Source organism: Oncorhynchus tshawytscha, linkage group LG08 (assembly GCF_018296145.1).
Source record: "Oncorhynchus tshawytscha isolate Ot180627B linkage group LG08, Otsh_v2.0, whole genome shotgun sequence".
NCBI lineage: Eukaryota > Metazoa > Chordata > Actinopteri > Salmoniformes > Salmonidae > Oncorhynchus > Oncorhynchus tshawytscha.
This window is the reverse complement of record NC_056436.1, coordinates 87,363,514-87,386,295: the sequence shown is the minus strand read 5'-3', so window position 1 is coordinate 87,386,295 and position 22,782 is coordinate 87,363,514. Positions and strand designations below refer to the sequence as shown.

Sequence of the window (22,782 nt, the reverse complement as noted above, 5' to 3'; positions counted from 1 at the left end):
ATGTGGACCGAAGCTTTGAAGTGAAGTTAACTCACGATGAGACGGAGAGAGCGGCTTCGCCCCAAATGGCACCCTATTCCCTACATAGTGCACTACTTTTGACCAGAGTCCTATGGGCCCGAATAGGGTTCCATTTGGGATGCAGGAAGAGGCTGGATAACTATACACTAAACCAGATGTGTCCCATACTGAGACTGTATCGGTTACCGTAGATGACATTAGCTAGCAGCACGACTCATCGGTTACCGTAGATGACATTAGCTAGCAGCACGACTCATCAGTTACCGTAGATGACATTAGCTAGCAGCACGACTCATCAGTTACCGTAGATGACATTAGCTAGCAGGGTAAAAGCTGCATATGCGAACTCAGAGTCACTACCCTGCCAGGCCTGACATTAGCTAGCAGTGTAAGTCGACTCAAATGGCACCCTATCCTGTAGATGACATTAGCTAGGGTGCATTTGACACGCACTCATCAGTTATTATGGAAACCAGTAGATGACAGTAAAGCAGAGCAGGTTATAAGACACCAGTAGATGACATTAAGGCCTAGCAGAGCAGGTTATATCAGTTACCAGTAGATGACATTAAAGCTAGAGCAGGTTATAATTACCAGTAGATGACATTAGCTAGCAGAGCACGACTCAATAGACACCAGTAGATGACATTAGCTAGCAGCAGGTTATAATCGACACCAGTAGATGACAGTAAGGCCTAGCAGAGCAGATCAGTTAGACACCAGTAGATGACATTAGTAAAGCAGAGCAGGTTACTAATAGACACCGTAGATGACATTAGCTAGCAGAGCAGATTAGATCAGTTACCGTAGATGACATTAGCTAGCAGCACGACTCATCAGTTACCAGTAGATGACATTAGCTAGCAGCACGACTCAATAGACACCAGTAGATGACATTAGCTAGCAGCAGGACTCATCAGTTACCAGTAGATGACATTAGCTAGCAGAGCAGGTTATAATAGACACCAGTAGATGACATTAGCTAGCAGCAGATTACTCATAGACACCGTAGATGACATTAGCCTAGCAGACGACTCAATAGACACCAGTAGATTATAAATCAAGCATGAGCTACAACACAAAGCAGGGTAAAAGCTGCATATGCGAACTCAGAGTCACTACCCTGCCAGGCCTGCTACAGCAGTGTAAGTCGTTGTGTCTGAAATGGCACCCTATCCTGGTCAAACAAAGTGCACTATATAGTGAATAGGGTGCGATTTGACATGCACAGAGTGAGGCAGAGCAGGTTATTATGGAAACCAGTAGAGACAGTAAAGCAGAGCAGGTTATAAGACACCAGTAGAGACAGTAAGGCCTAGCAGAGCAGGTTATAATAGACACCAGTAGAGACAGTAAGGCCTAGCAGAGCAGGTTATAAGACACCAGTAGAGACAGTAAGGCCTAGCAGAGCAGGTTATAATAGACACCAGTAGAGACAGTAAAGCAGAGCAGGTTATAATAGACACCAGTAGAGACAGTAAGGCCTAGCAGAGCAGGTTATAATAGACACCAGTAGAGACAGTAAAACCTAGCAGAGCAGGTTATAATAGACACCAGTAGAGACAGTAAGGCCTAGCAGAGCAGGTTATAATAGACACCAGTAGAGACAGTAAGGCCTAGCAGAGCAGATTATAATAGACACCAGTAGAGACAGTAAGGCCTAGCAGAGCAGGTTATAATAGACACCAGTAGAGACAGTAAGGCCTAGCAGAGCAGATTATAATAGACACCAGTAGAGACAGTAAAGCAGAGCAGGTTATAATAGACACCAGTAGAGACAGTAAAGCAGAGCAGGTTATAATAGACACCAGTAGAGACAGTAAGGCCTAGCAGAGCAGGTTATAATAGACACCAGTAGAGACAGTAAGGCCTAGCAGAGCAGATTATAATAGACACCAGTAGAGACAGTAAGACCTAGCAGAGCAGGTAATAATAGACACCAGTAGTGATGAGGTAAAACAGAGGGACGGTGAGATATAGATAATGATTAGAGAGAATGAGTCAAGCAGGGAGAGAGGGAGAGAGGCAGCAGAGTAGGTGTGTGTACTGGGGTGTGTTGTCTCCTCTCCTAGTCTCCTTCCCAGTATTAACTAACTGTTGTGGGGTGTGTTGTCTCCTCTCCTAGTCTCCTTCCCAGTATTAACTAACTGTTGTGGGGTGTGTTGTCTCCTCTCCTAGTCTCCTTCCCAGTCTCCTTCCCATTAACTAACTGTTGTGGGGTGGGGTGTCTCCTCTCCTAGTCTCCTTCCCAGTATTAACTAACTGTTGTAACTGTTGTGGGGTGGGGTGTCTCCTCTCCTAGTCTCCTTCCCAGTATTAACTAACTGTTGTGGGGTGGGGTGGGGTGTCTCCTCTCCTAGTCTCCTTCCCAGTATTAACTAACTCCTAGTCTCCTTCCCAGTATTAACTAACTGTTGTGGGGTGGGGTGTCTCCTCTCCTAGTCTCCTTCCCAGTATTAACTAACTGTTGTGGGGTGGGGTGGGGTGTCTCCTCTCCTAGTCTCCTTCCCAGTATTAACTAACTGTTGTGGGGGGTGGGGTGGGGTGTCTCCTCTCCTAGTCTCCTTCCCAGTATTAACTAACTGTTGTGGGGTGGGGTGGGGTGTCTCCTCTCCTAGTCTCCTTCCCAGTATTAACTAACTGTTGTGGGGTGGGGTGGTCTCCTTCCCAGGTGTCTCCTCTCCTAGTCTCCTTCCCAGTATTAACTAACTGTTGTGGGGTGGGGTGGGGTGTCTCCTCTCCTAGTCTCCTTCCCAGTATTAACTAACTGTTGTGGGGTGGTCTCCTTCCCAGGTGTCTCCTCTCCTAGTCTCCTTCCCAGTATTAACTAACTGTTGTGGGGTGGGGTGTCTCCTCTCCTAGTCTCCTTCCCAGTATTAACTAACTGTTGTGGGGTGTGGTGTCTCCTCTCCTAGTCTCCTTCCCAGTATTAACTAACTGTTGTGGGGTGGGGTGTCTCCTCTCCTAGTCTCCTTCCCAGTATTAACTAACTGTTGTGGGGTGGGGTGTCTCCTCTCCTAGTCTCCTTCCCAGTATTAACTAACTGTTGTGGGGTGGGGTGTCTCCTCTCCTAGTCTCCTTCCCAGTATTAACTAACTGTTGTGGGGTGGGGTGTCTCCTCTCCTAGTCTCCTTCCCAGTATTAACTAACTGTTGTGGGGTGTCTCCTCTCCTAGTCTCCTTCACAGTATTAACTATCTGTAGTGGGTGTTGCAGCCGTGGACAGATTATGTTTTTGCCCTTCAGCACTTGGCGGTCCCGTTTTGTGAGCTGGTGGCCTACCATTTTACGGCCGAGCCGTTGTTGCTCCTTGACGTTTCCACTTCACAATAACAGCACTTATAGTTGACCAGGGCAGCACTAGCAGGGCAGAAATTTGACGAACTGACTTGTTGGAAAGCTGACATCCTATGACGGTGCCACGTTGAAAGTCACTGAGCTCTTCAGTAAGGCCATTCTACTGACAATGTTTGTCTATGGAGATTGCATGGCTGTGTGCTCGATTGGTAAAAACACCTGTTATAAAAATGGGTGGGGCTGAAATAACCGAATCCACCGGCCTACTCAGTTGTTCCCCTCGGACTCCACCCAAACACGGCTAGAACCCACTACTCCACAGGATTCTTGCTGTAAACTCTGGACTTTGGCACCGGATCACCACTGCTGCCGAGTGGCTATAGTGGCTAACGCCCCTGCCCCGAAGCTAGCACCAGTTAGCTGTGAGCCAGGCGCATCACCCGGCTAGAAAACAAAATTACTACACCTACAATACCTCTTTCGCCATCTGGCCGTCGACACGGCGCCCCGCCGCACCACCACGACTGGTCTGCCGACTAAGACTCCATCCGCTGTGCCTTCAAACGGCCTCCGTTGGACGTCAGAGCGGACGCTTCTACTAGCCCCGGGCTACTAACTTTAAAAGCAGTGTCGCCCGCGTGCTAGCGTGGTAGCGACTACTCCGCGGCTTCCCTGTTCCATCTATTGCTGCCAACTGGAACCTAAGATCACTTGGCTACATAGCTGATGCCCGCTGGACTGTCCATTAATCACAATACTCCGTTCTGTTTATTTATTTGAATATCTGTCAGCCTCAGCCGCGAACTTAGGCTCTGACTCAGTCACTCAGGCCCTGTGTGTAGTTAACCGACCCCCTCTGCCCATTCCTCGCCATTTTACCTGTTGTTGTTTTAGCTGATTAGCTGTTGTTGTCTCACGAGTTGTCTTAGCTAGCTCTCCAAATCAACCCCTGTGATTACTTTATGCCTCGCTGTATGTCTCTCTCATATGCCTTGCATACTGTTTAGGTTAGTTATTGTTTTAGTTTACATTGGAGCCCCTAGTTCCACTCATTATACCTCCTTTGTCCCACCCCCCACACATGCGGTGACCTCACCCATTATAACCAGCTTATCCATAGATACAACCTCTCTTATCATCACCCGGTGCCTGAGCTCACCCCCGCTGTACCCGCACCCCACCATACCCCTTTCTGCACATTATGCCCTGAATCTATTCTACCATGCCCAGAAATCTGCTCCTTTTATTCTTTGTCCCCAACGCTCCAGGCGACCAGTTTTGATAGCCTTTAGCCGCACCCTCATCCTACTCCTCCTCTGTTCCTCGGGTGATGTGGAGATAAACCCAGGCCCTGCGTATCCCCAGGCACCCTCATTTGTTGACTTCTGTGATGGAAAAAGCCTTGGTTTCATGCATGTTAACATCAGAAGCCTACTCCCTAAGTTTGTTTTACTCTGCTTTAGCACACTCTGCCAACCCTGATGTACTTGCTGTGTCTGAATCCTGGCTCAGGAAGGCCACCAACAATTCTGAGATTTCCATCCCCAACTACAACATTTTCCGTCAAGATAGAACTGCCAAAGGGGGAGGAGTTGCAAATCTACTACAGAGATAGCCTGCAAAGTTCTGTCATACTTTCCAGGTCTATACCCAAACCGTTTGAACTTCTAATTTTAAAAATGAACCTCTCCAGAAATAAGTCTCTCACTGTTGCTGCCTGCCATCAACCCTCTTCCGCTCCCAGCTGTGCCCTGGACACCATTTGTGAATTGATCGCCCCCCATCTAGCTTCAGAGTTCGTTCTGTTAGGTGACCTAAACTGGGATATACCTAATACCCCGGCCGTCCTACAATCGAAGCTAGATGCCCTCAATCACACAAATCATTAAGGAACCCACCAGGTACAACCCTAAATCCGTAAACATGGGCACCCTCATAGACATTATCCTGACCAACTTCCCCTCCAAATACACCTCTGCTGTTTTCAATCAGGATCTCAGCGATCACTGCCTCATTGCCTGTATCTGCGGTCAGACGACCACCCCTCATCACTGTCAAACTCTCCCTAAAACACTTCTGCGAGCAGACCTTTCTAAATCGAACCCGGGTATCCTGGAAGGACATTGACCTCATCCCGTCAGTCGAGGATGCCTGGTCATTCTTTAAAAGTAATTTCCTCACCATTTTAGATTAGCATGCCCTGTTCAAAAAATGCAGAACTAAGAACAGATATAGCCCTTGGTTCACTCCAGACCTGACTGCCCTCGACCAGCACAAAAACATCCTGTGGCGGACTGCAATAGCATCGAATAGTCCCCGCGATATGCAACTGTTCAGGGAAGTCAGGAACCAACACACGCAGTCAGTCAGGAAAGCAAAGGCTAGCTTTTTCAAGCAGAAATTCACATCCTGTAGCTCTAACACCAAAACGTTTTGGGACACTGTAAAGTCCATGGAGAACAAGAGCGTCTCCTCCCACTGCACTGAGGCTAGGTAACACGGTCACCACTGATAAATCCATGGTAATAAAAGATGTCTGGCTAGACTGTAAACTCTCTTTCCAGACTCATATTAAACATCTCCAATCCAAAGTAAAATCTAGAATCCACTTTCTACTTCGCAACAAAGCCTCCTTCACCCACGCCGCCAAACGTACCCTAGTAAAACTGACTAGCCTAGCGATCCTCGACTTCGGCGATGTCATCTACAAAATAACTTCCAATACTCTACTCAGCAAACTGGATGCAGTCTATCACAGTGCCATCCGTTTTGTTGCCAAATCACCTGATACCACCCACCACTGCGACCTGTACACTCTAGTTGGCTAACCCCCGCTACATATTCGTCGCCAGACCCACTGGCTCCAGGTCATCTATAGGTCTATGCTAGGTAAAGCTCCACCTTCTCAGTTCACTGGTCACGATGGCAACACCCACCCATAACACTTGCTCCAGCACGCGCTACAGCAGGTGTGTCTCACTGATCTTCCCCAAAGCCAACACCTCATTTGGCTGCCTTTCCTTCCAGTTCTCTGCTGCCAGTGACTGGAACGAATTGCAAAAATCGCTGAAGTTAGAGACTTTTATTTCCCTCACCAACTTTAAACATCAGCTTTCTGAGCAGCTAACTGATCGCTGCAGCTGTACATAGTCCATCTGTAAATAGACCACCCAATTTACCTACCTCATCCCCATACTGTTTTTATTTGATTTACTTTTCTGTTCTTTTGTACACCAGTATCTACTTGCACATCATCATCTGCTCATTTATCACTCCAGTGTTAATCTACTAAATTATAATTATTTGCTCTTATGGCCTATTTATTGCCTCCCTCCTCATGCCTTTTGCACACACTGTATATAGACTTTCTTTTCTCTACTGTGTCATTGACTTGTTTATTGTGTTATTGGCTTGTTTATTGTTTATTCCATGTGTAACTCTGTGTTGTTGTTTCTGTTGCACTGCTTTGCTTTATCTTGGCCAGGTCGCAGTTGCAAATGAGAACTTGTTCTCAACTAGCCTACTGATAGGAATTTTATGAATAATGACTAAACAATATCTACATTTAATTAGAACTATAACTAATAAAACTCTACCCTGTTTTACAATATCTGATTAATAATGTTAGTTCATAAGGAAGGGATTATGCAACATGAACAAGGAGTAATTAAACATAATGAACACCATTCCAACTAGGTTGGGGAGGAATGGGTTGTGGGTTAAGTAAGCAGAGAGGGTCATTAACCTATGGTTGAAGCAACTCAACATAGCTCTGGGATGTTTAGATAAGGCAGTGAGTGTCTCCCTGGGTTTTCCATTATCTGGAACTGTCTGCTGAATAGTGATAGATGGTGGTGAGACTTCAGAAGTTAATCTTGATGTGTGTGTGTGTGTGTGTGTGCACTAGGAGGTTGGAATAAACTTTTGAACCTGCTTCGTCCTGGTCGATAGGAGGAAGGACATTTTATAACCTATGACGTCATATATTGTATATAAACTGTTGTTCGTGGTTACATGGCAGCGCGCTCCGAGAATAAATACTATTACCTATTTCTCTATTTTAATTAATGTACACATATGGGAATTATGAAATTCCTGTGACACCTACCTGGTTAAATAAAGGTGAAATAAATAAAAATGTAAAAACTTGAAGATCCACATACCGGTCTCATTCTAGTGTACTTGATATATAGTGGATCATACCAATTGTCATTTGTGACATTTCATACTAAATGGAGCGCCCCCGGGTTTACGTTTACGATGTTATGTCTATCCCTGAGTCCAGGTTGTTCAGGGCTGAGCTCTGGCCCTCGGAGACACACAGCTAGCCAGCTTCTCCTTACATCACTCACAGCACAGCTGATGGAAACCCATTAATATCCCTCTGAGAAATGGAAAGTAGAGCCTGCTGGCTGCTGTAAGGCTCCAGTATCCACCGCAGTGACAATAGATACTGTAGCACTAACTCAAGGTAAATATAGTTCTGATAGTGATTCACAACACATTTACATCAACCAGTCCTTTGTAACAAAGCCTACTGCTAGACATATACACCACAGTGTCAGCTCCTAGCAGTACGTCAAGGAAAAAACAGCCATGTCAGTGTGTAAGTGATTCATAACATGAGTCATTCAGGTTTAACCAGATGATGAAGGCTTTTATTTAAGACCTTTCCTTTGTAAAAAAAAAAAGCTGTAGGGGCCAGTATATATCAGTGAGAACACCTAACATTAACACAGAGCTCTAGGGGCCAGTATATATCAGTGAGAACACCTAGCATTAACACAGAGCTCTAGGGGCCAGTATATATCAGTGAGAACACCTGGCATTAACACAGAGCTCTAGGGGCCAGTATATATCAGTGAGAACACCTGGCATTAACACAGAGCTCTAGGGGCCAGTATATATCAGTGAGAACACCTGGCATTAACACAGAGCTCTAGGGGCCAGTATATATCAGTGAGAACACCTAACATTAACACAGAGCTCTAGGGGCCAGTATATATCAGTGAGAACACCTGACATTAACACAGAGCTCTAGGGGCCAGTATATATCAGTGAGAACACCTAACATTAACACAGAGCTCTAGGGGCCAGTATATATCAGTGAGAACACCTAACATTAACACAGAGCTCTAGGGGCCAGTATATATCAGTGAGAACACCTGGCATTAACACAGAGCTCTAGGGGCCAGTATATATCAGTGAGAACACCTAACATTAACACAGAGCTCTAGGGGCCAGTATATATCAGTGAGAACACCTAGCATTAACACAGAGCTCTAGGGGCCAGTATATATCAGTGAGAACACCTAACATTAACACAGAGCTCTAGGGGCCAGTATATATCAGTGAGAACACCTAACATTAACACAGAGCTCTAGGGGCCAGTATATATCAGTGAGAACACCTAGCATTAACACAGAGCTCTAGGGGCCAGTATATATCAGTGAGAACACCTAGCATTAACACAGAGCTCTAGGGGCCAGTATATATCAGTGAGAACACCTAACATTAACACAGAGCTCTAGGGGCCAGTATATATCAGTGAGAACACCTAACATTAACACAGAGCTCTAGGGGCCAGTATATATCAGTGAGAACACCTAGCATTAACACAGAGCTCTAGGGGCCAGTATATATCAGTGAGAACACCTAGCATTAACACAGAGCTCTAGGGGCCAGTATATATCAGTGAGAACACCTAACATTAACACAGAGCTCTAGGGGCCAGTATATATCAGTGAGAACACCTAGCATTAACATAGAGCTCTAGGGGCCAGTATATATCAGTGAGAACACCTAGCATTAACACAGAGCTCTAGGGGCCAGTATATATCAGTGAGAACACCTAACATTAACACAGAGCTCTAGGGGCCAGTATATATCAGTGAGAACACCTAGCATTAACACAGAGCTCTAGGGGCCAGTATATATCAGTGAGAACACCTAGCATTAACACAGAGCTCTAGGGGCCAGTATATATCAGTGAGAACACCTAGCATTAACACAGAGCTCTAGGGGCCAGTATATATCAGTGAGAACACCTAGCATTAACACAGAGCTCTAGGGGCCAGTATATTCATCAGTGAGAACACCTTCTGGCATTAACACAGAGCTCTAGGGGCCAGTATATTCATCAGTGAGAACACCTAGCATTAACACAGAACTCTAGGGGCCAGTATATATCAGTGAGAACACCTTCAGCATTAACACAGAGCTCAAGGGGCCAGTATATATCAGTGAGAACACCTGGCATTAACACAGAGCTCTAGGGGCCAGTATATATCAGTGAGAACACCTAACATTAACTCGAAGTACAACAGTGGTTGATATAATAAGTGTATTGTCTTTCTCTCTACATGGTTGGGAAGGACCCGTATGTAACTGACTTCACTGTAAGTGTACACTTGTTGTTCACCAATTATATGTGACAAATAAAATGTGATCCGAGTTTTGATAGTAACGTAATGTAAAGTCATTCACATTAACCAGCCAAAAACCAGCCTTCATCCTATTCATAAACCAGCCAAAAACCAGCCTTCATCCTATTCATAAGCCAGCCAAAAACCAGCCTTCATCCTATTCATTAACCAGCTAAAAACCAGCCTTCATCCTATTCATAAACCAGCTAAAAACCAGCCTTCATCCTATTCATAAACCAGCTAAAAACCAGCCTTCATCCTATTCATTAACCAGCTAAACCAGCCTTCATCCTATTCATTAACCAGCTAAAAACCAGCCTTCATCCTATTCATAAACCAGCTAAAAACCAGCCTTCATCCTATTCATAAACCAGCTAAAAACCAGCCTTCATCCTATTCATAAACCAGCTAAAAACCAGCCTTCATCCTATTCATAAACCAGCTAAAAACCAGCCTTCATCCTATTCATAAACCAGCTAAAAACCAGCCTTCATCCTATTCATAAACCAGCTAAAAACCAGCCTTCATCCTATTCATAAACCAGCTAAAAACCAGCCTTCATCCTATTCATAAACCAGCTAAAAAACAGCCTTCATCCTATTCATAAACCAGCTAAACCAGCCTTCATCCTATTCATAAACCAGCTAAAAAACCAGCCTTCATCCTATTCATAAACCAGCTAAACCAGCCTTCATCCTATTCATTAACCAGCTAAACCAGCCTTCATCCTATTCATTAACCAGCTAAACCAGCCTTCATCCTATTCATAAACCAGCTAAACCAGCCTTCATCCTATTCATTAACCAGCTAAACCAGCCTTCATCCTATTCATTAACCAGCTAAACCAGCCTTCATCCTATTCATTAACCAGCTAAACCAGCCTTCATCCTATTCATTAACCAGCTAAACCAGCCTTCATCCTATTCATTAACCAGCTAAACCAGCCTTCATCCTATTCATTAACCAGCTAAACCAGCCTTCATCCTATTCATTAACCAGCTAAACCAGCCTTCATCCTATTCATTAACCAGCTAAACCAGCCTTCATCCTATTCATTAACCAGCTAAACCAGCCTTCATCCTATTCATTAACCAGCTAAACCAGCCTTCATCCTATTCATTAACCAGCTAAAAACCAGCCTTCATCCTATTCATTAACCAGCTAAACCAGCCTTCATCCTATTCATTAACCAGCTAAACCAGCCTTCATCCTATTCATTAACCAGCTAAACCAGCCTTCATCCTATTCATTAACCAGCTAAACCAGCCTTCATCCTATTCATTAACCAGCTAAACCAGCCTTCATCCTATTCATTAACCAGCTAAACCAGCCTTCATCCTATTCATAAACCAGCTAAACCAGCCTTCATCCTATTCATAAACCAGCTAAACCAGCCTTCATCCTATTCATTAACCAGCTAAAAACCAGCCTTCATCCTATTCATTAACCAGCTAAACCAGCCTTCATCCTATTCATTAACCAGCTAAACCAGCCTTCATCCTATTCATTAACCAGCTAAAAACCAGCCTTCATCCTATTCATTAACCAGCTAAACCAGCCTTCATCCTATTCATTAACCAGCTAAACCAGCCTTCATCCTATTCATTAACCAGCTAAAACCAGCCTTCATCCTATTCATTAACCAGCTAAAAACCAGCCTTCATCCTATTCATTAACCAGCTAAAACCAGCCTTCATCCTATTCATTAACCAGCTAAAAACCAGCCTTCATCCTATTCATTAACCAGCTAAACCAGCCTTCATCCTATTCATTAACCAGCTAAACCAGCCTTCATCCTATTCATTAACCAGCTAAACCAGTCTTCATCCTATTCATAACCAGCTAAACCAGCCTTCATCCTATTCATTAAACCAGCTAAACCAGCCTTCATCCTATTCATTAACCAGCTAAAAACCAGCCTTCATCCTATTCATTAACCAGCTAAACCAGCCTTCATCCTATTCATTAACCAGCTAAAAACCAGCCTTCATCCTATTCATTAACCAGCTAAAAAGCCAGCCTTCATCCTATTCATTAACCAGCTAAACCAGCCTTCATCCTATTCATTAACCAGCTAAACCAGCCTTCATCCTATTCATTAACCAGCTAAACCAGCCTTCATCCTATTCATTAACCAGCTAAACCAGCCTTCATCCTATTCATTAACCAGCTAAACCAGCCTTCATCCTATTCATTAACCACCTAAACCAGTCTTCATCCTATTCATTAACCAGCTAAACCAGCCTTCATCCTATTCATAAACCAGCTAAACCAGCCTTCATCCTATTCATTAAACCAGCTAAACCAGCCTTCATCCTATTCATAAACCAGCTAAACCAGCCTTCATCCTATTCATTAACCAGCTAAAAACCAGCCTTCATCCTATTCATTAACCAGCTAAAAACCAGCCTTCATCCTATTCATTAACCAGCTAAACCAGCCTTCATCCTATTCATTAACCAGCTAAACCAGCCTTCATCCTATTCATTAACCAGCTAAACCAGCCTTCATCCTATTCATTAACCAGCTAAACCAGCCTTCATCCTATTCATTAACCAGCTAAACCAGCCTTCATCCTATTCATTAACCAGCTAAACCAGCCTTCATCCTATTCATTAACCAGCTAAACCAGCCTTCATCCTATTCATTAACCAGCTAAACCAGCCTTCATCCTATTCATTAACCAGCTAAACCAGCCTTCATCCTATTCATTAACCAGCTAAACCAGCCTTCATCCTATTCATTAACCAGCTAAACCAGCCTTCATCCTATTCATTAACCAGCTAAACCAGCCTTCATCCTATTCATTAACCAGCTAAAAACCAGCCTTCATCCTATTCATTAACCAGCTAAAGCTAGTATTATATTTATCCTTCCTCCCTCAGGCAATGTATCAGTCAGCCTTGAATTATTAGGCCACCCCCAAGTCCGTGTGTGTGTGTGTGTGTGTACGAGCAGTGAACAGAACACACCCACAGGAAAAGTGAACCCCTTCATCCTATGATATCACCTCTCCTAGCTCTGCCCCCTTCATCCTGATGATAACACCTCTAGCTCTGCCCAGCCTTCATCCTGATGATAAACACCTCTCCTAGCTCTGACCCCCATCCTGATGATATCACCTCTAGCTCTGACCCCCTGATGATACCACCTCTTCATTAACCAGCTAAACCAGCCTCTGACCCCCTATGATATCACCTCTAGCTCTGACCCCAGCTAAACCAGCCTTCATCCTATTCATGATATCACCTCTAGCTCCACCCCCCTGATGACATCACCTCTAGCTCTGACCCCCCCAAGTGATGATATCACCTCAGCTCTGACCCCCCCCCGATGATATCACCTCTAGCTCTGACCCCACCCTGATGATATCACCTCTAGCTCCACCCCCACCCTGATGATATCACCTCTAGCTCTGACCCCCCACCTCCCTGATGATATCACCTCTAGCTCTGACCCCCCTGATGATACCACCTCTAGCTCTGACCCCCCCGATGATATCACCTCTAGCTCCACCCCCTGATGACATCACCTCTAGCTCTGACCCCCTGATGATATCACCTCTAGCTCTGACCCCCCGATGATATCACCTCTAGCTCTGACCCCACCCTGATGATATCACCTCTAGCTCCACCCCCCACCCTGATGATATCACCTCTAGCTCTGACCCCCCCTGATGATATCACCTCTATCTCTGACCCCCCCGATGATAACACCTCTAGTCTGACCCCCTGATGATAACACCTCTAGCTCCACCCCCCTGATGATAACACCTCTAGCTCTGACCCCCCCCCCCTGATGCTAACACCTGTAGCTCTGACCCTCCCCCTGATGATAACACCTCCACCTCTGGAAGCAGTCGCAAATCTCAACGCCTTTTATTTATCTTGATGTGTATGTTATTATATATTTTATTAATTATATATTTTATTTATTATATATTTTATTTATCTTGATGTGTAATTTCCTGATTCCGTCCGTGTGTGTGTGTGTGTGTGTGTGTACGAGCAGTGAACAGAACACACCCACAGGAAAAGTGAACCCCCGATGATATCACCTCTAGCTCTGCCCCTCCCCCTGATGATAACACCTCTAGCTCTGACCCCCCTGATGATACCACCTCTAGCTCTGACCCCCTGATATCACCTCTAGCTCTGACCCCCCCGATGATATCACCTCTAGCTCCACCCCCCTGATGACATCACCTCTAGCTCTGACCCCCCTGATGATATCACCTCTAGCTCTGACCCCCCGATGATATCACCTCTAGCTCTGACCCCCCTGATGATATCACCTCTAGCTCCACCCCCCTGATGATATCACCTCTAGCTCTGACCCCCCACCCTGATGATACCACCTCTAGTTCTGACCCCCCCCGATGATAACACCTCTAGTCTGACCACCCCTGATGATAACACCTCTAGCTCCACCCCCCTGATGATAACACCTCTAGCTCTGACCCCCCGATGATAACACCTCTAGCTCTGACCCCCCCGATGCTAACACCTGTAGCTCTGACCCCCGATGCTAACACCTGTAGCTCTGACCCCCCCGATGCTAACACCTGTAGCTCTGACCCTCCCCCCCCTGATGATAACACCTCCACCTCTGGAAGCAGTCGCAAATCTCAACGCCTTTTATTTATCTTGATGTGTATGTTATTATATATTTTATTAATTATATATTTTATTTATTATATATTTTATTTATCTTGATGTGTGATCCTGATTCCGTACGAGTTTGATTTCAACACTGTGAAATGTGCTCTGAGATAGAAACCAGATGTCTGGACCTCTGTGTCTCCACGGGGCCCAAAGCTAAGTAATCACTATATTTACGGATCCACAAACCATTGGCTGTGTCCCTACAGCTCATGTAGTTGGTCGCTTGGAGGAGGTCTGATTTTTTAGGAGGATTATAGGTGCTGTATCTGTCTTGAGATTTGTCAGGTAATTGATTTAAGGTCCATTAGTGACTTTATAGACAGTTCCCCTGCTATTGGTTTAGAACGATGTGTGTGTGTGTGTGAGTGAGTGAGTGAGTGAGTGAGTGAGTGAGTACGACTGGGACAAACCATTAGTCATCCAGACACCAAACCTCTAAGCAGTTATGTCTTCATTCTAATGTACAAGCTGTAATAGCAACAGAGACGGTCCGTCCGTCCCCCACCCCCCGAGACGATCCGTCCGTCCGTCCCCCACCCCGAGCCGGTCCGTCCGTCCGTCCCCCCCCCCACCCCGAGACGGTCCGTCCGTCCGTCCCCCCCCCACCCCGAGAGCGGTCCTTCCGTCCGTCCCCCCACCCGAGCGGTCCGTCCGTCCGTCCGTCCGTCCGTCCCCCCCCACCCCGAGCCGGTCCGTCCGTCCGTCCCCCCCACCCCGAGCCGGTCCGTCCCCCTGTCCCCCCCCACCCCGAGCCCGTCCCCCTGTCCCCACCCCGTCCGTCCCCCTGTCCCCCACCCGAGCCGGTCCGTCCGTCCCGTCCGTCCCCCACCCGAGCGATCCGTCCGTCCGTCCCCCACCCGAGCCCGTCCGGTCCGTCCGTCCCGTCCGTCCGTCCCCCCCACCCGAGCCGGTCCGTCCTCCGTCCCCCACCCCGAGCCGTCCGTCCCCCCCCCCCCGAGCCGGTCCGTCCGTCCGTCCCCCCCACCCCGAGCCGGTCCGTCCGTCCGTCCGTCCCCCCGTCCGTCCGTCCCCCCCCCGAGCCGGTCCGTCCGTCCGTCCGTCCCCCCACCCCGAGCCGGTCCGTCCGTCCCTCCCCCACCCGAGCCGGTCCGTCCCCCACCCGTCCCCCACCCCACCCCGAGCCGGTCCGTCCCCCTGTCCCCCACCCCGGCCGGTCCGTCCCCCCCTGTCCCCGAGCCGGTCCGTCCCCCCACCCCGAGAGTCCGTCCGTCCGTCCCCCACCGTCCCCCCCCCGAGCCGTCCGTCCCCCCCGTCCGTCCGTCCCCCACCCGAGCCCGTCCGTCCGTCCGTCCGTCCGTCCCGAGCCGTCCCCCACCCCCGTCCGTCCGTCCGTCCCCCACCCCGAGCCCGTCCCCGTCCGTCCGTCCCCCCCCACCCGAGCCGGTCCGTCCGTCCGTCCCCCCGTCCCGTCCGTCCCCCAGCCGGTCCGTCCGTCCGTCCGTCCGTCCCCCACCCGAGCCGGTCCGTCCGTCCGTCCGTCCCCCACCCCGAGCCGGTCCGTCCGTCCGTCCGTCCCCCCCACCCGGTCCGTCCGTCCGTCCGTCCGTCCGTCCCCCCCCCCCCGAGCCGGTCCGTCCGTCCCCCACCCCGAGCCGGTCCTCCGTCCCCCACCCCGAGCCGTTCCGTCCGTCCGTCCGTCCCCCCTACCCGAGCCGTTCCGTCCGTCCGTCCCCCACCCCCCCCCAGCCGGTCCGTCCGTCCGTCCCCCACCCCGAGCCGGTCCGTCCGACCCCGAGCCGGTCCGTCCGACCCCCACCCCGAGCCGGTCCGTCCATCCGTCCGTCCCCCACCCCCGAGCCGGTCCGTCCCCCCCCCCTGAGACGGTCCGTCCGTCTGTCCCCCCCACCCTGAGACGGTCCGTCCGTCTGTCCCCCACCCTGAGACGGTCCGTCTGTCCCCCACACTGAGCGTTGATGATTCATCATGCAGAGGCCGTGATTTAACAGTTCCATTTTACGCCCGGCTGTTCATATAAATAATTTATTATAATTGTTATTTTATCATCCCGGGACAAGGGAACAGTTTCGGATGGTAAATCCCAGTAACTAGGCTTCTGCCATCCAACCCTAGACCCTACTCAACAACGACAGGAGCATTCCAAACAAAAAAAGACTATTCATAAACTAACAAAACTCTTAAAATGGAATTAAATAAACAAACTCACAAGGGTAACACAGGTTGTGAGCTCTGCAAAACAACGAGTCCAATCAGACAACAGTAGAACGCCTAATAACAAACTGAAAGCAAACTGCAGAAACAAACCAACATTATAAACCGCTCAAAAACATAACGGGAACACTAAAATAACACATCCTAGATCTGAATGAATTAAATATTCTTATTAAATACTTTTTTTCAGAACCACTCCTTCTTTGAAATGTATTGTCAATCGGTGTTGCTTCCTAAGTGGACAGTTTGATTTCACAGAAGTGTGATTGACTTGGAGTTACATTGTGTTGTTTAAGTGTTCCCTTGATGGGAATTCACAGTAAATACTACTGGTGAGAGATTGACAGATCAACACTATCTAATCAAAAGGGAAAAACAATTGACACAAGGAAGTTATGAAATAATGAATACGCACGAAAATGGAAAGACATCTCAGCCACACTCCTTCATGGACCGCGACCTCCCCGCGACCTCCCCGCGACCTCCCCAATGGATTAGTCGTAATGAGACAGGTGTTTCGTGTGCCATGAAAAACACATCTATTTGTGACTGCTTGACAACAAAATTAAATCTTGGTTGACCAACAGCTTATCGACCAGACAATAGACAAAATGGGATCAGGCCTACGCTCAGATAAAGGACTCCGTTTGGTGCGGTTTGTAGAGACAATCCTGTCACAGATCCAGAGGAAACAGATGGTACTGAGTGAGGGCAGGCGAGAGGGCGAGCGGGAGAGAGGGATGTCGGACGGGAGAGAGGGCAGGTGAGAGGGCGGGAGAGCAGGTAAAAGAGAGGTAGGAAGAACCACAGAGTGCATGTACTGACAGGCTGACTTAGCTGTTCCCTCCACAGGATGACACATAGACCTTTGAGAGAGAGTGTGTGTGTGTGTGTAAACCCTGTTCTGTGTGTCACTCAGTTCATAAAACGACTGGCTATTGAACAAAAATCAGACACACCGTTTTAGCTACGGACAATTGATTTAGCTAAGATACAGTGACCCTAATACAGCAACAAGATGTTCATAGACTAAGTAAGACATGTCCTTTTGAGGACAGAGAGAAGTGGAGCGACTCAGAGACTTCTGACACATTGTGTACATCCCAAAGGCCATCCTATTCCCTACACAGTATAGTTAGAATGTAATAGTGGGTATTTTGAATACAGTGTTGTTTGACATGACAACCAATGAAAAAGCCAGGAGGCTCATAGAATTAGAATAGTAGTAGGTGTTATTGTGACAGGGTAGGAACCAAAGTGTTGGTCAGTGTTTCCCCAGGGGAGTGGGACCCTATAATCTTTGGCTACATTAAACGTGTTCTCTGACTTCATGCTTCACCTATTCCATTCTGATTTAGAAGATACTGTTGCACAAAAATAGTGATTTAGGCCTACACCAGCACTGGTATCAGTATTAGCTAGCCAGCTAACTAGCGATTAGCATTAGCGGCTAACAACTTATTTTAGCAACTTGCTTAGACAAATTGGTAAAATACGGTACAGTACAACACACACACACCAAGCTTACCCTGGACACAGTCAGGGGCATGCTGAAGTCCTTCCCCCCCTGAAGTCTGAAGCCCCATGGTGCCGGGCCGTTGAGGGTTATACAGTATATATTCATGGCCTATAGAGGAGAGAGAGGAGACAGGGTTATACACACACACAGTAATATCATGGCCGAAAGGGTTATAGTATACACAGTGCATTCGGAAAGTATTCAGACCCCTTGACTTTTTCCACATTTTGTTCCATTACAGCCCAATTCTAAAATTGATTAAAATTGTTTTTCTTCCCTCATCAATACACACTACCTCATGCAGCCCATTTCCTTAATAGACCACTACTTTTGACCAGCGTCCTATGTAGAGAATAGGGTAGTATTTAGGACAGACAGTGTTTCCCAAACAAGCCCTCCGGTGGAACACCTAGCAGTTTCACACACAGCAACTATAAACAATGAACACATGCTGATTAACTGATTAGCTGAATCAGAGGTGATAGACTAGTGCTGGAATGATTCAAAGATGTAGCGCCCTAGAATTTCTACACTGATCAATTTAACACATTCTCAGCTGACATTTCTCATGTCACCCAGTTAGGGCTAGAGGTCGACCGATTAATCGGAATGGCCGATTAATTATTGGTATTTTTGGGCGCTGATTTGCAGATAATTTTTTTCTTTTACACCTTTATTTGACTAGGTAAGTCAGTTAACACATTCTTATTTTCAATGACTGACTAGGAACAGTGGGTTAACTTCCTTGTTCAGGGGCAGAACGACAGATTTTCACCTTGTCAGCTCGGGGGATCCAATCATGCAACCTTAACTAGTCCAACTCAATAACGACCTCTCTCTCTCTCTCGTTGCACTCCACAAGGGGACTGCCTGTTACGCGAATGCAGTAAGCCAAGGTAAGTTGCTAGCTAGCATTAAACTTATCTTATAAAAAAACAATCAATCATAATCACTAGTTAACTACACATGGTTGATGATATTAATAGATATTATCTAGCGTGTCCTGTGTTGCATATAATCTGACTGAGCATACAAGCATACAAGTTTCTAAGTATCTGACTGAGCGGTGGTAGGCAGAAGCAGGCGCGTAAACATTCATTCAAACAGCACTTTCATGCGTTTTGCCAGCAGCTCTTCGTTGTGTGTCAAGCATTGCGCTGTTTATGACTTCAAGCCTATCAACTCCCGAGATGAGGCTGGTGTAACCGAAGTGAAATGGCTAGCTAGTTAGCGTGCGTCAATTGTCGTTGTGTTGCTGGTTCGAGCCGAGGGAGGAGCGAGGAGAGGGACGGAAGCTATACTGTTACACTGGCAATACTAAAGTGCCTATAAGAACATCCAATAGTCAAAGGTATATGAAATACAAATGGTATAGAGGGAAATAGTCCTATAATTCCTATAATAACTACAACCTAAAACTTCTTACCTGGGAATATTGAAGACTCATGTTAAAAGGAACCACCAGCTTTCATATGTTCTCATGTTCTGAGCATGGAACTGAAACGTTAGCTTTCTTACATGGCACATATTGCACTTTTACTTTCTTCTCCAACACTTTGTTTTTGCATTATTTAAACCAAATTGAACACGTTTCATTATTTACTTGAGGCTAAATTGATTTTATTGATGTATTATATTAAGTTAAAATAAGTGTTCACACTGTGGCTCTCTGCTGTTCCCTGAACACTGTGGCTCTCTGCTGTTCCCTGAACACTGTGGCTCTCTGCTGTTCCCTGAACACTGTGGCTCTCTGCTGTTCCCTGAACACTGTGGCTCTCTGCTGTTCCCTGAACACTGTGGCTCTCTGCTGTTCCCTGAACACTGTGGCTCTCTGTCATTCAGACCAGAGGTGGCTGATAATCTGGGTTGTATTCATTAGTGCACAACGTAGCAAAACATTTTGCGACAGACAGACAAATAATGTAGGCCTAGTACAAGTCATGACACAATATCCAGGAAACAAACAGAGGGACACTCAGAGAGAATGTTTTTAGGCTTGTCCACTCGTTCCACATACTATCCAAAAGCCAGTCTGTCCCCAAACAAATATCCTCCAGCTCCATAGTAATCATATAACTGCCCTTGCTGAATGCATTAAAACGTATCTGACAAAGTAATACAGATTTAATGACATTGATCCGGCGTATTCCCTTCGCTCACAGCCAGCACAACACATAACCCGTGTCATTTTAAGAACCAAGGACAACCTGACACCTTAGGCCACTTGCTGCTCTCGCCACATGAGTTACACGCCTACTGCTGACCTCAGCCCTCCCCTCTTACCCTAACGCTCACTCCTCCAAGGTATCCAAAACCCCACCATGACAACTCACCCTACAATGCAAACATACCTTGTCTTAAGGCCCTCCTGGCAACCCAAAAGGTGGCAGAAAGCTACAATAGTTAAACAGGACGGGCTGACTCTCTCCCTCCCTGTTGGCAGAGCAAGCCCTCCCCTCTCCTGGTGACACAGCTTGGCGGCCAGGCTAGCCCTCTCCTCCCCCTCCACCACACCCCTCTCCTCCTCAGAGAGCTATATAAGGAATGTAAAACTACACCAAATTATTTCAGCCCTACACCCACATGAGTCACAGAGAGGGGGGCAGCAACGGCGAGAAGGAGCAGGAGAGAGCGGGTAAGAGAGTGAGCGAGAGGGTAAAAGAGAGTCAGCGAGGGACCATCAACTACGCATATTTTCTGGCACACGGTTTCTCACAAAAAAAAAGCCAAAAGATATTTAGAATGGGAGGAATGGCAGAGGAAGAGAAGTGAAGACCACTGAGGAACACATTCCTTCCAGAGGGCATGCAGTACAGCGCAGTACATTATAACCTCAACCAAACCACCAATTAGAATATAGGACATCAAAGGCCTTAAATCTGATTGGACCTTTCCTCTATGTAGTGAAAAAAGTTACTTTGATTTACGTTGAAAAGTAAATCCAAAAAAATGATCATGTCTAGGCTATCCCTTAAAACAAGTCAACACAACAAGCTTCTGCTATTACTAAATGCTGTCTGCACTCTGTTTATTTTACCTTTATTTAACTAGGCAAGTCATTTAAGAACACATTCTTATTTTTAATGATGGCCTAGGAACAGTGGGTTAACTGCCTGTTCAGGGGCAGAACGACAGATTTGTACCTTGTCAGCTCAAGGGTTTGAACTTGCAACCTTCCGGTTACTAGTCCAACGCTCTAACCACTAGGCTACCCTGCCACCTTCTGAACTAGCTCCTGGTAGTGTGTTCATATATCCTACATATCTAAATAGGTGTTAAATCTGTAACGTGTGAAAAGTCACACCAACAAAACTTAAAAAGGGATGGTAACAATTAAAGAATCATGTCACTAGGCCTCACCAGTATTTCATCCATGACCAGAGACACACTTTAATGAAAGTCCATAAGAACAGCCAGCAAGAGGTCCTGTAAATAGATCCTACAATACGACTGGTTAATATCCTACAATACGACTTGTTAGTTAATATCCTACAATACGACTTGTTAGTTAATATCCTACAATACGACTTGTTAGTTAATATCCTACAATACGACTTGTTAATTAATATCCTACAATACGACTTGTTAGTTAATATCCTACAATACGACTTGTTAGTTAATATCCTACAATACGACTTGTTAGTTAATATCCTACAATACGACTTGTTAATTAATATCCTACAATACGACTTGTTAATATCCTACAATATCCTCTTTAGCTAAATACGACTTGTTAATATCCTACAATACACCAAATTAATATTTATGTAGCCTAAACCCGTAAATCAAAATGAAAAGTTAAGAGTTAAATAGAATTAAAACAAAGCTTCAATTTGCACAAAATATTGACACAGACCGACCAGCTGAAAGCTATGATCTCTTATTGATGTCACTTTTTAAATCCACTTCAAAATCAGTGTAGATGAAGGGGGAGGAGACAGATTAAATTAAATAAAAATTTAAAGCCTTGAGAAAATGTAGACATGGATTGTGTATTTGTTCAATACAGAGTTTGAACGGGCAAGACAACATATTTAAGTGCCTTTGAATGGGGTATGGTAGTAGGTGCAAGGCACACCGGTTTGTTGTAAGAACTGCAACGCTGCTGGGTTTTTTTTTTTTAAACGCTTAACAGTTTCCTGTGTGTATCAAGAATGGTCCACCACCCAAAGGACGACCTGCAAACTTCACACAACTGTGGGAGGCATTGTAGTCAACATGGACCAGCATCCCTGTGGAACGCTTTCAACACCTTGTTGAGTCCATGACCCGACAAAAATTGAGGCTGTTCTGGAGGACAAAAATGGGTGTATCTTCATTGTGATACATTTTTGTTAAAGACCAGCATTCACTAGAATATACACCGAGTACACCAAACATTAGGAACACTAATGTTGAGTTGTGTTTCCATTATCAATCAACTGGTGCTACTCAAATATTTTTTTTTTAAAGTTCCATCCGTAATATTACGGCTCTTACGCACACTACTAACATGGATAGGATACAACACCATACAATACAGACAGACTCTTGTAAAAACGAAGGAAAACTGTTACACAACTTTGGAACAAGACCAGGTTTTGGTCATTAATATTAGGGAAGGTGATGAAGAGAAAAGGCTGCGGGATCAAGACTCGATCCACATCGAGGTCTAGAACCGCTAAATT

The 22,782-nt window shown here is 46.2% G+C and overlaps 1 protein-coding gene across 1 annotated transcript in view; it reads right to left on the bottom strand.

The window, feature by feature from the left end:
* LOC112247734 (PDZ and LIM domain protein 7-like) overlaps positions 1-22,782 on the bottom strand; it is a 121,283-nt gene that overhangs the window by 98,151 nt on the left and 350 nt on the right. The window contains exon 2 of the mRNA XM_042326155.1: positions 18,125-18,223. Within this exon, the coding sequence (XP_042182089.1) occupies positions 18,125-18,223 (99 nt within the window). The remainder of the gene's footprint in view (positions 1-18,124; positions 18,224-22,782) is intronic.